The following is a 13,584-nucleotide window of genomic DNA, read 5'->3' on the forward strand; positions in this document are numbered from 1 at the left end:
TCCCCTCTCCATCTCTCTGCTTCCTGGCCACCATGGAACAGTGCTCCTCCACCACCTGCTTCCATCATGATGTGCTAACTCCACTGTTCTGGGCCTTACCTCTGGCCAAGAGCAAGGGAGTTAGCACACCATGGACTGAACCTCTGAAACCATGAGCCTAAATAAACTTTTCTTCCTCTAAGTTGTTCTTTTTGAGTATTTTGGTCACAGCAATGAAAAGCTGACTAATACAATGGGCAAGACCCTGCGTAAGCAACCTGTGACAAAAACCTATAGAATATGAATTACTATTATTGATATCATTTCATTTATGATTGATATAATTTCATTTATGTGCACAGGCAGTTAAGACCTGGAAAAACATGGGTTACACTGACATTCACTTACAATTTTTTTTTAAAGAGAGAGTGACAGAGAGAGAGAGAGAGAGAGAAAGAGAGAGAAAATTTTAATATTTTAAAATTTTCGGCGGACACAACATCTTTATTTGTGTGTGGTGCTGAGGATCGAACCCGGGCCGCACGCATGCCAGGCGAGCATGCTACCGCTTGAGTCACATCCCCAGCCCCATTCACTTACAATTTGACATGGTTTAAAACTTATCTCCACATAAGAACCTGATCTTATGTGGAGATAAGTTTTAAACACACACGTGAGGAGGTATTATTACCACCAGGTTTTCCCCATAGTGCTTATTGTGGAGAGAGTCCAGAACTTGTTAGCAGACCTAAATTTTGGCTCTTCTTTTTTGCATATGGTTGGGGGACCCTGGATAAATCCCAGCTTCTTTGAGCTTCAATTCCTTACTTGTAGAACAGGAATAATGATCCCTTCTAGAAGGGGATTCCATAAGACTCTGAGATGAGGAAGGAATCCTGTTCAAGTATGAGAAATAATTATGGCAGGTGACTTTCTTGCATTACATTCATTTTCTGCCTTGCCTCAATAGACTGAAAATAATGAAAGGGTCAACCATGGCTTTCTGGTCTTGACAGAGTATGTTCACAGTATGATGGTGTGGAATACTGCAGAGGTAGTGAGCTGTCTATCTCTAGGATGAGCCTGGTGGGGAAGATTCAAAAGGCAGAAAGTCTTAGACTTGACACTGGTCCTCAGAACCTAAGATTATTTATTAAGTCAGTCAGGTTCAAAACAGATTCAGATATAACAGGTCAAATCAAGCTTCCCAGGAACAAAATACATGGGTAAAATGGACAGAATATTAACTATCAGGATGAAAAAGTTGAAATCAATGCGTTGAATGTGAAGGTTTCCATTATACTTCGAACATTAAAGTTTGAACATTAAACTGGAAAGAGGTTTCATGTAAAATATTTGTTGAATTGGATCAAAGCAAATTTTATTCTAGAATTTCAAAAGTTAAAAAAAAAAGGAAGTAGAAGGTAACTTTGGGGTTTTAGTTGCCTGACAACTCACTATGGGACAATAGTGTGATGTAGCTTCTAAGAAAATCTAGGTCCCATTTATGACAGAGAGCATCTGCAGAAACAAGGCAACGCTCCCAGGGGCACAAGGCCATGTTTGAATCATCACTTGGGCCCTGTGTGCCTGTTACAGTGGCTGGCAAGCTGCAAGGGCTTGCTGGGAATCCTTCCCTGGCTTAGTGCTCAGTTTGATAGTGCAGTCTCTCTCTGTGCAAGCCCTGTGCTGAGTTCACTGTGCTGGGTTCAAATGTGAAGGAATGGTATTTGGGCCAAGAAAGCTGTATCCAGGTGAAGAGAGGTGGGACAGAGGAAGGGAGCTCCGGGCAGACGGGCAGATCCACTGTCTATTCTGTGATTCTCTGGCTGGGGCTCAATTGTACTTTCTTTCCTTCCCAAATCCCAATTAAAATACAAGTTTCTGGGGGAAAAAATGCAGGGAAAGGGTTCATCAGACTTTCTAAGAAGTCTTTATTTCTGTTTTGTTTTCAGTAAAAATATGCTCCCTCACCTGGGAGAGAAGTAGTAAAAGTATTGACACGTTTAAGAAAATATTTGGAGTATTTCAAATGAGGCTAAAAAAGGAGATGAATTTAAGAAACCTGCAGGTCTAGAGTAAAGGTTCTCATAGCCACCCATAATCTGCTTGCAAAGGAGCAAAGGAACTAATTAAATTTGGAGAGGATCACACGCCTGATAAAATAATTAAAAATAAATTGCTCTCCTTGGAAATGCAAATTGCTAAGCCATAAAGCAACCCTGTTGGTCACATTGACAATAAATAGACGTATTTTCTCAGGTCTTTTAGGTGGCATTGATTGATTTCCAATTCTGGATAAAACAGGGCCTGAGCAGCTTTTGAAACAAAGGTGAGGAGAACCCAGGCCTGAGGGGGACAGCCTTTGAAAGCCTCAAGCCTTAAATGCCCCCACCTTTGGAATTTTCCAGGCAGAGATTAGGGGATCCCCAGGAATCAGAATTGACCTGCTGCTTGCCTTGAGAACATAGGAGGACCTAGTGGCACTGCTGACCCCTCCTCCACACGTTACCACAATGTTTTCCTGCTGCCCAGAATTGTCAGGTCATGGGAAAGATGCCCTGGAGCCAATGGATGGGTCCTTTGGTGGGGGAAGAAGGGGAGCCAGCCTTGGGGGCCTAAGTGTAGCACTACTGCATGAAACAGAAATAGCTTTTTCTCAGCAATGACTTAGTAAATCTTATGGCATAAAAGCAAACACCCTCCCCCTTTCCTCCCCAAATCCTCAAGCTACAAAATGTTTTATAGAACCAGTATTGATTCACCTACTCTTAAGCTCTTGAGTAGGCATTTGTAGATGGGATAGGGGGAAAAAAATTGGATTTCTGGTCTAGAAAGATGTTACATTCTGGTTGGGAGGCAGTCTTTAGGTAAATGAATGAATGTTCCCAATTCTTTCTGCCTTGCTGACGTTGGGCTCTTTCCTGTACCTCTTACCTGGAAGAAAGAGATTACCTCAAGCCAATGTTAACTGGGCTACCAGTGTTTCCAGGAAATTAGTAATGAAGAGAAGACCCAAGAAGAGGGAGAGGGGAAGGGAAAGGGCAAGGAAGGGTTGGACCCACCCAGGACTCCACCATCAGGGCTCATCTGACCCTCCAATCTGTGTGAGGGAGGCACTTCTCTACCTACAACCTCTAGGGGGCGTGGTCAGGGAGAGCCTGAGTAATGATGATGCTATCTGCGTCTGAAAGTTGCAAGGGGTAAATAACCTGGCACCATATAGTTTTAATTTCTTTCTCCATTACTGCTAAGGTTGTTGAACATTTTTTTTCATGTATTTGTTGACCATTTTTATTTCTTCTTTGAAAAAAACAAAAAAATGTATATTTAAGAAAAAAAAAAGTGCTCATTAAATGTTCCCTCTGATTCCCAGGCAACTTGCCCAAGGCCACAGCTGTAGGGAAGGACAGGAAAAGTCCCCATGTGCTCCTTCCACCAGATGCAGGTGCCTCTCAGGAGTCAGTTGTCTTCATCTTCCTCTTGGTGCTTCCTCCTATCTGTGGTCCAGCCTTCAGCTCCGTTCAGACCCACCCAAAGAGACTTGTCTTTCTGTGCTCTGAGACTCAGCTGCGACAGCTTTTTGGCTTTCCAGGATAAGCAGAGGAGGGAAATGAGCAGAAGAACAAACATGACCAAGGGACAGATGACAAGAAAGTAGAGTAAAGGTGTCGAGGAGCAGATCCGGGAAGGAAACGTGGTCTCTGCAATGAAAGGGAGGAAAATACAGAGAACGTCATTCTCCCACCTATCTGGACTAACCAGTCATGCACATTTCTCAATTTAATGTTACAGGCAAATATATGTAAACACAAAGGGGCCAAGCGACGTGTGGGAGCCCAGGACAGGGTGCTTGCTGGGAGAGGCCTCTGGAATGCACAGCTCTGCTCACCTAATGCTCGCAACTCCCCCTTGCCCAGCAATTTCCAACCACTGGAGTTTCCAATGACCTACTTAAAACTACCAGCACAAACCAAAGACAAAACAAAAAGAAAAAGAAAATCTCTCCTTTAATCTTCCTTCCTCAGAAAAGATATCTATAATTCAGCCCTCGTTCTCAACTATGTTGCCAGCCCTGAATTTTTAACTGAGCTATTCCCACTGCTGCTTCTGAAACACATACCACACTGCACTGTCCTCGTAAACATCTGAGCCTGCAGAGAGAAGCACTTCCCTCCCTGACCCATACCTGGCCTCCAGGCAGAACCCTCTTGGGCTCCTTTTCTGGGCTGCTCAATTGTCCCTCCCTGTACCTAATTCTCCAGGTCCTTCCTGCCTAGCCAGATCACTCTTCCTTTCCTGGTGCTCCTACCTGGCCTTGGGCACAGGTCTCTGCTTATTCCCCTCTCGCACAGCCCTTTGTTTAGACCTCTTTCCTCCCCTTTAACCCATCTCTTTGTTTTATTACAGCTATCGAGTACATCTGATAGTGTCATGTGTTTCTACACCCCCTACAGTGCCTAGGACACATGTTCAATAACTTCTGCTGATCTGAATTAAATCAGGTTGACTGCAACCACCCAGGCCAAAGATACTATATAAAGTCGTGCTGAAGTATGTGATCCTCCCGCAGCTGCAGTCCACAGGGAAGCACCATCAGCAGACAGACACGTGGAGCACGCACAAGCAGCCTCAGAGTGGCTCCTGGCCGCTCGCTCGGTCAAGGGAGCAAAGAGGAGAGGATTGCAAACACCACAGGTTCCAGCAAATGATGCCCTGAGCTACAACCGGTCAAAAGACCACGTTTACAGACTCTTGAAGCAGAAAGTCATAGGCTTAAAGACATACCGACCACTAATTATAGCCTACCAACTGCATTTATTTATGACATGATATTTGAAATCAGGGCCATTCAGAAAAAATCGCATGCTATCAATAGCTGTGCTTTTCTTGGAAAATTGTAACGACATAAGCAATCTCTTCTTCAAAGGTTAAGCTATAGGATTCATAGAATTATAGACTCTTCGAGATGAAAACAGGTTTATAGGTCATTATGACCCATCTCCTGCTGTAAGAATTCCATTTTGGGCATTGCTAATGCATTTTACATGTTGAAAAAAAATGAGAAAGAATCTGGACATTTGCTCAAGTGCTGTATTGTGTGTTCCTTGAAGGTAAGGCCTGTGTCTTATGAGTCTTTTTATCTTGTGCAGCACTTTATCCTCAGGACCTCAATGGAGCCTAATGAATGCAGTATTGTATAAATGCATTTCACAAGGGAACAAGGGACAGCCGCCATTGTATTATGAAAAGTAAGGATCCTCCTGAACTTGAGGCTGGCAGCTCTGAATGGGCTGGCAAAGAGCTACAGGGGTTTGTGGCTGGGATTTTTTCTGGTCTCACTTGCATTCTCCATGCTATTTTTTTTTTTTTTTCCTTTTTGGAAGTATGAGCAATGGCAGTGCCAGATTTTGAATTCTTTACCATCTCCTCTCCACATTCTACCAGCTCCTCTCCCAAATGATCCAGCTTGATTACAGTTATTGTCCCAGGTCTCATCTGAGCACACTGAAGCCATGGTTAAAAGGAAGCATAGATAATGCTGAAAGAGAATGGAGCCGGGACTAGGTGCAGAGGTCACTGGCCATGGGCATTCATGCAGAGTAACGAATGAGCACCTACTATATTTCAGAGAGCTGGGTTCAAATCATTATGCTTCAACTTACTGGAAGTTACTTATCCTCTCTAATCATTAGTTTCCTCATCAGACAAACAGGGATAATAATGTCTAGAGTTATGATGTGATAATGCACAATACAACATTTAACATAATGCTTAATAGCATTTGTTGACTCAGAAAACAATCAATATTAGTTAGAGTGCTACTGAGAAAGCTGAGAAAAATTGCAGACAACTTACTCTCAAAAGACTATATAGAGGATTCCTGTTGCTTCCTCATTCAGGCATCACATGTGCCATAGTTTGGATCTGGAATGTCCCCCAAAAGCTAATGTGTTAAAGGCTTGGTCCTTAGCTTGGCACTACTAGAAGCTGGTACAACCTTTAAGAGGGGGATCTATTGGAAGATCTTAGGTCACTGTGGGTATGCCCTCAAAGAGGATCGTGGGACACCAGTCTCTTCCTTTTTCTTTGCTTCTTGGATGCTATGAGGTGAGCAGCTTTCTCTGCTGCACACTCCTGCCATAATGTACTGCCTCCCAACAGGTCCAAAACAATGGACCAACTGATTATGAACTGAAATCTCTAAAACTATGAATCAAGAGAAAACTTTCTTGGGGCTGGGAATGTGGCTCAGTGGTAGAGTGTCTGCCTGGCATGCACAAGGCCCTGGGTTCAACCCCCAGCACCACACACACAAAAAAGATAAACAAAGGTTTATCTGAGGTATTTTGTCACAGAGATGGAAAGCCAGTTAACATGACAGTCTTGGCCAAGTTCTTCTACCAGCTAAATTCTCTTCGATCTCATCCTTAGCCCCAAACCTGGGCAACCTTCAGCTAAAAGGCTCTGGCTTCCTTTCTAGTCACGGGAGGCCGAGAATTTGAGGTGGGAGTTGGCTGTACCAAGTCTCACAGTTGCTAAGATGGTGGTGTGATGATGGTGAGATGGGGCTGGCACATGGGTGGTGGGAAAAAGAAATCTGGTACTGAACTTCTTTGCCCCTGGGACTGTAATCTTCTGCATGAAGGGACTGCCAGAGGCCTTGATGGTCTTAATGGGGAGGAGGATGCTCTGCTTAGAGCAATCTGCTATCAAAGGACGGCAAAGTGCACTCCTCACAGCGCTGAATTAGCCAGCAGCTACCAACTGTCAGCTCCAGTGCTTCTAAATTACCTCTCCTGGGAAGGCAGTGTTTTCTCTGGATCCCACATCACCATTTCCCACCATCTGCCTCTCACCCATATTTGGATTAGAATTGGTGACACTCAAAACCATCAGGGTTTGGCATTTTGAATCAATCAAAGTGTCCAATGCTCAAAGTACAAGCCCTGCAAAACAGAGCCAAAAAATTTAATGAGAACACTTTATCATGAGGCTTAGTTTATAACTTGCTCCTCCCACAGCCATAGGGAGCCTCCTTTTGGATACTATCTCAGAAACACTGACTTCTGAGAAGTGTAGGATGATAAGGGGGCTCCCAATTCCTCTCCACCCCTCAATCCAAAACTTGGGCAATTGGCTATACCACACATGCAAGAGTGGTTCCTGCCAAGAAATAAAAGTGGGGGAAGGCCTTCTGATATCAGGTGCATCTCAGAATCAGTAACGCCCTGTCAGCATTCCATTTCAACTTAATGGAAGACTTGCTCATTCTTTGATCAAGCATGTGTTGAGTGCTATGTGCCAGGCCTCACTGAAGGCAGGGGTGAGAGGTAAACAAATGACATGACCTCTCCAGGAACATCAGTGTGGTAGGATGTGTGTCTCCTTTAAGAATCCACCTTCTCAATAAATCCTCACCCCAAAAGAGCTGGGAAATGGCTACAAGTACTACACTACTAAAATAATCCAGTCCCCAGAAAGCCTTACAACCTGGCCTATCAATTAATCCAGACCATTCTTCAAAAAATAAAGAACTTCATATGTAGGGCCTGAGGATGAGGCAAACAGACTCAGGCAGCTGTAAGCCCTGTCCTGGCTTGGCCATTGGTAAGGAAGTAAGATGGAGAAGAAAAGGTAAGGTCCGTTCTCCCAGGGAATGCCTCTTAATTATTCTGCCTTCACTGGAGTTCCCTGCTCCACGACTCTAATGTGTAAAACTAACCCAACCCGGGGTGCCCATAGAGGGGGTGGAAAGCCACTGAGAAGTGACAATTAGCAGTATATTATATGTGACCCGGGTACTTTTTAACACATGGAACTGGTACTCTCCAGGAATGGGATTGTGACTCAGTAAGTATCTGAGCATCTCTTGCATGCCAGATGGAGCCCGATGGGGACAAGACACCCATAGTCTTTGTCTGCTCAGAGGGTCAGTCTAGCAGTGGTGGTGGGTGAATGTGGTCGTGATGACTAAGAGAGCAAGGTGGCTCACGGTGACAGCAGCAGCTCAGTTGGTGGGTGAAAGATTAGAGGTTGACCAGGGAAGAAGGTGTGGAGGGGGCCGTGAGGCACTACCAGTGCCGGGTGTCAGCCGTGTCTAGTCTCTTCTGCACTTCGCCTTCTTCCTCTCTACAGTGTGAATGTGCTCAAGTTCCTACCATCTTTGAAGCAACACAGAAATAAAGCAGAACGAAAATGCTCTCCCTGACACCTCTTGCTATGTTTGTGGTCTTCTCTCTTTCCCGTTATAGCTCTTGAGAGAGTCATCTGTACTTGATGGGCTGCTTGCTCATTTCTAGACCAGTGCAATCTGACTTCTCTCTTTACTGTTCTGCAATTGTCCTCCTATCTTGTCAAATCCATGGAAACGCCATTCTTAGCTAAGATTTCTTTGCACTGTCCAGCACGTTGTCTCTCCCTTCCCTCTTGATGCCCTCTCTGTCCTGGGTTTCTGTGATAGCACTGAATTCCAATTTTCCTCCTACTTCCCAGCCATCACAGTCAATCTCCTCCTTCACAGTCTGCTTCTCTGTTCTCCTGATCAATAGTGATATGTCTCAGGGACCCAACTCTGAGCATCATCGGTTATAAATTAATAGCCCCTAATGTACAACTCTGCTGCATATTCCATTTAGAAGCCCCCATGACTATCAGACATATTATTTTTGATAATTCACACGTAATCCAAACTCAATGCCAGCTCCATTTACTCAAAATTGAACTAATCGCCCCCTATAAACCTTGCTCCTGTGTTACCTTGCTTGGTCAATGACATCACTGTTCACCTAAGCCAGCATCCAAATAGTCATCCTCGATTTTCCCCTTCCACTCATTGCCCACATATATCTAATCAGTATCTAAATCCTGAAGATTAGGCCTCCTAATGCCTCATGCTGTCCTTCTCTCAGTCTCACTGGCACTGCCTTAATTCATCTTGTCTCATCGGGTTCCTACAATTTCAGATGATTCTCCCTGCTCTGTCTGCCTTTGCTCCAATTGATCAGAAATACTACTGCCAGTGGGAACTTTCTATAAAATGCAGATCTGATGCTGTCACTTCCCTCTTTGGACTTTTTCAGCAACACCCCATAACTGCACGATAAAGTGCCCTTCCTTAGCTTCAGACACCAGATGTACCCAAGATCTGTGCCTTCCTCATCTCACTGGTCTCAGCTGTCACCATTGTAGCACAGTCCTTATACCTAGGGGACCCTCCCAGATCTCCTTCCTACCCTGCCCTCACCTAGCTCAGTTGTTCCTTTAACGCGACTGAGAATGCTTCTTCAACAACACCTGTCATGTTGGACTTGACTTCCCACTCTGGACTCCAAGTCCTGTATATACCTCGTAATATACATTTTTTTTTTGTATTCTCAGAACCTCATGTAAATTTAATTATTGAACAAATGAAATTATTTTGTCAGGGGATGTAGCTCAGTGGTAGAGCACTTGCCTAGCATGCGTGAGGCCCTGGGTTCCATCCCTAGCATCACAAAAGAAAAAGAACTTGTCACATAGGTGTACATACAACTATGTATATATGTGCATATATGAATTATATACATACATGTGTGTAACATGTTTGGAGGCATAAGAGGAAAAGGAGTTAGCATTTGTTTAGCACCTGTAATGTGCCAGGGATTATACTGGGTACTTTAAAACACATTTACATTTTGATCTTCATTTTACAAGAAAGCTGAAGCTCACAGAAGTCACGTACCTATGGTATGATTTCATGGCTCATAGGTGGCAGAGCTGTGATCTGAGCCCAGGCTTATCTGACTTCAACCCCTGGGAACTTTTCATCACCCAGACTGTCTCCCCAACCACCAGAGAGGAACAGTGAGGCGGAGGATTCAAGGTGCTATATTATAAGGATTTCCTTGAGAATCCTTGACATTAGTCACGCTGAAAATCCTCAGTTGGTCATGGCACAGGCTTTTGAGCTTTTTCAGTTGTGAAGAATATAAATACCACTCAATTTTTAATGTTTCCTTTCCAGAGTTTGTCTTTTTAAAACTTTACACCTGTTTTACAAGGATTCCACTGAGATTAACAACATATATATGCTATGAAGGATCTCAACTGCCCCAGAGGAGCTGTGCTTTCTAGTCACAGAATATGTACTTTTTACTGTTATTATCTATTTATTCTACTGAAAAAATTGCTGATTCTACAAAGCCTTAGAATTCCAGTGGGAAAACATGTATGGAATGTGCTCAGGGGTGGTGGGACCTCCTATAAATGTTGGAACAAAGGGCTAATAAGAAAAAAAGTTCTATCTGGACATTTGAGAGAAAAAAAAAATCTGAAGAAGGGACAGGGGTTGAGGATGATGGAGCCCTGGGAGCAATCACATCACTTTGACTTCCACTTTAGAGCCGGGCTGTGGCTGAGATGCAACTGTCCTAATTCTGAGAGTTGCCTTATGTTCTCGATAGCAACTGTCTCTCCTACAGAGCATCACTAAAGCAGCTTTACCTTATTGATCATTTCCATTTATCCTCCCTGGTGTGGGGTCCCCATCTATACTTCTCCAATGGCCCTTTCCCATGCTAAGTTTATTTCACAGTTCACCTCTCACCTGCTTCTTGAACCTCACTGGAAAGAAGTGGCTAAGAGAATGAGCTGCACATGTTGTACCCAGCCATCGAACACCAGCGTCTAGTTTTTATTATGAACACATGCTTAATAAGTGACTATCATATGCTGAACTGTACTAGGTTGTGCATAGAAAATGGTCAGTCCCTGACCAAGGGTTTTTGAGTGGCTGCCCTCCTTTCTGGAACCTGTAAATAAGTTCTATAGGGCACACTTTCTTCCTTGATGCCTTTCAAGAGACAACAAGAAGGAGCACACCAAATGACCATTGCTACAGTTTGAGTCTGAAAGTGTTCCCCAAGTGTCCGTGTGGTGAAGGCCCCTCCAGCTTGGTGCTCTTGGGAGGGGGTGGAGCCTTTAGGAGGTGGAGCCTAGTAGGAGGTCTTTAGGTTACTGGCAGTGTGCCAAAGGGGAGAGTGGGACAATAGTCCCTTTATCATTTTCTCTTTCACTTCCTGGTCACTAGATGAGCAGTTTTGCTCTGCCATATGCTCCTGCCATGATGTACCACTATAGACCCAAAGCATCTGATCATCTGACTAAAATCTCTAAAGCTTTAGGCCAAGTTATACCTTTCCTCTTTATAAGTTGGTTATCTCAGGTCTTTGTTACAGTAATGAAAAGCGTTAACGTGACCTTCATGATCAAAGTCCCAGTGGTTTGTTACCACTGAGAGTTATTAATGAGAGATAGTGAAGTCATCTTCTTTAGGAAATCTGAGAAATGCCTTCAGCCTGAAGGAGGAGCAAGACAGCTGGGAGAGAAAGCACAAACGGAGAGCCAAATATTCTCAGGACACCAGCCCACGGAAGATCAACCCCTGTTACCTGAAGGCAGCACCCTGAGCACTATTTGCTGCGACTCGTCCGATGCTTGGCTGACCCACTTGCCTGGGTGACCATAAAGTTGCCATTCGGCCACCCTGCACCAGTACATGCCGGCGTCCTCCATCTCCACTGCATGAAGCTTCAGGACAAAGTCTGTAGGGGAAGCACGGGCACAGTGCAGATGCCCCCTGCGCCCCTCTTCTCCATACTCCAGCAAGCCATCGTGGTGCAGGTGCACCAGCATCTGGCTCCCGGTGTCTCCTCTGCTCCTGAACCACGTCACAGAGTACAGGGAGGCCTCGCTGCCCCAGCTCTCCAGGCTGCAGCTGAGGGCCACCTCCCTGTGCTCGGTAGCATTTTCCGTGTGGTGAACTTTGGAGACTTGAACCTTACTTCCTAGAGGACGAAAGGGCAATAGGTTAGAGAAGAACACAGACTTCTAGGTTGGATGCCTCCTCTGGAAAATCCATTTTTTGCTGGAAGGATCCTATCTGGTATTCTTTAGACACCAGACTCATTCTTCACCTTTAATATTTTTCCTTGATCTCTGCCCTTTCCTTCACAATTGCGGGAACATTCTTGGGCGTGAATCAAGCCAACCACTTCCCTTCTTATTCCTGCCGCTAGCCTGGTGGACCCTGCTACGGAAAGCCACCGGGCTGCCGCCAGGCCCTTATGGCTGCTGCTTTCACTTCCCCTTGGTCAACATCTGACTCAAATTCCCAGAGGGGCTATTCAAAGCTGCCAGCTCCCCTTCAAATTTCCTGTCACACCATTAGCCCTCATTCTCAGCAAACTGCCTTCCTCTGAAACACCCAGGAATCACTCAGGTATAGACACAGAGAGAAGAGGCCATTTGAGAGACCGATATTTTGATACAAGTGGTAGGATATCACCCAAGGGAGCTATTTAAGTTATTTGATTAGACTATGGTTTAAAAAGATTTTGATGTTTTTCTCTCCCTTCCCACTCACCAGCAGGTAAGGATTAGGAATGATATAATTACAAAAACTAATATTAATCAAGAAATTATAGTGTGCGTTACATTTTCAACTCCCCTCTCAATGCACTTATTAAGCTATTTAAAGAACAACTTTGTCTGATATCAGACACTTGTAACTGTCTTTGCTCTCCCCTTTCCTACATGGAAAAGTATGTAAAATATTAGTTTATGTGAAACTGTTTCCTCGCTGACTCCCTAATTGATTACAATCTGACTTCCAGTTCCATCACTACACTTGTGGTGGGGCCCAGTTTCCCAGCTCAAGGGACCCTCCAGTGTTTTTCTGTTCTCTCTGTGGTTTTATCACTAAAATCTATTTTCTTCAAAAATATTTTTCTTCCTTGGCCTCAGAGAAAATTTTCTTCCAACAAGGCTGACTGTCCTTCTGAATATCTTTTTTGTTTTGTTTTGTTTTTTGTTTTTAGCTTTGTCTTGGTTTTCTTTTTTTGATATTGTGAATTGAACCCAGGGGTGCTCTACCACTGAGTTACATCTCCAGCTCTTTTTATTTTTTATTTTGAGACAAGTTCTTGCTAAGTTGCTGAGGCTGGCCTTGAAGTTTCGGTCCTCCTGCCTCAAGCCTCCAAATCATTGGGATCACAGGTATGCACCCCTGCACCTGGCCTTCTCAATATCTATTCTTGAGGTTCTTCTTTAATTTATTTTCCTAAGCCAGGATGCATAATCGCAACCCACAATCACACCTAACCCGCAAACAGGCTTTATTTGACACCTTCAGTATTTTAAAAGAATTTGAATAGTTGTAAATGTTCTCAAACTGGGAGATATCAAAAAAGACTGTGGAAATTTTTTTATATACTAAAAAGTCTAACGACACTGACCCCACATTTCCACACAGAAAGTACTGGCTCAAGACAAGAGGTGTCTGCCTCCTTGAAAGGAGCATACACACACTGTTCAGATTTGGACCAGGACATCTGGGAGGCAGTGATGTCAGTCACACAGATTCCAAATGCAGAAAAATGTCTGAGTCTTGTGGGTTGGCAGAGAGGAGAAGTGCAACTGGGGCAGGCTGAGGTTGAAGGTTTCTGGGGTAACCAAGTAGAAACGTACAGCTGGCAGCTGGGTCTAAAGGCCCAGAGCTCGGGAGATCAGGGCTAAGCATAAAGGCTTAGAGTTATCACCCTGAGGTGGCAATTAGAACCAGGG

General features: G+C 44.3%; 1 protein-coding gene and 1 non-coding gene across 3 annotated transcripts in view; one reads left to right on the plus strand and one right to left on the minus strand.

Moving 5' to 3' along the window:
• Window positions 1-1,109: 1,109 nt before the first annotated feature.
• Cd101 (CD101 molecule) overlaps window positions 1,110-13,584 on the minus strand; it is a 35,456-nt gene continuing 22,981 nt past the window's right edge. The window contains exons 8-9 of one of the 2 annotated variants that reach the window (XM_046458323.2): window positions 11,412-11,807; window positions 1,110-3,683 (exon numbers count right to left, since the gene is read on the minus strand). In XM_046458323.2, the coding sequence (XP_046314279.1) occupies window positions 3,442-3,683; window positions 11,412-11,807 (638 nt within the window). In that variant the 3' untranslated portion in view covers window positions 1,110-3,441. The remainder of the gene's footprint in view (window positions 3,684-11,411; window positions 11,808-13,584) is intronic. The other variant, XM_046458324.2, reaches the window with a different exon arrangement.
• Window positions 6,221-6,293, plus strand: Trnaa-ggc (transfer RNA alanine (anticodon GGC)). Its single transcript has one exon. It is a non-coding gene; the product is annotated as a tRNA-Ala (tRNA).

This window comes from Marmota monax, unplaced genomic scaffold (genome assembly GCF_021218885.2).
Source record: "Marmota monax isolate L192 unplaced genomic scaffold, Marmota_monax_Labrador192_F-V1.1 WCK01_AAM20220418_F8-fsc00087, whole genome shotgun sequence".
Lineage (NCBI taxonomy): Eukaryota > Metazoa > Chordata > Mammalia > Rodentia > Sciuridae > Marmota > Marmota monax.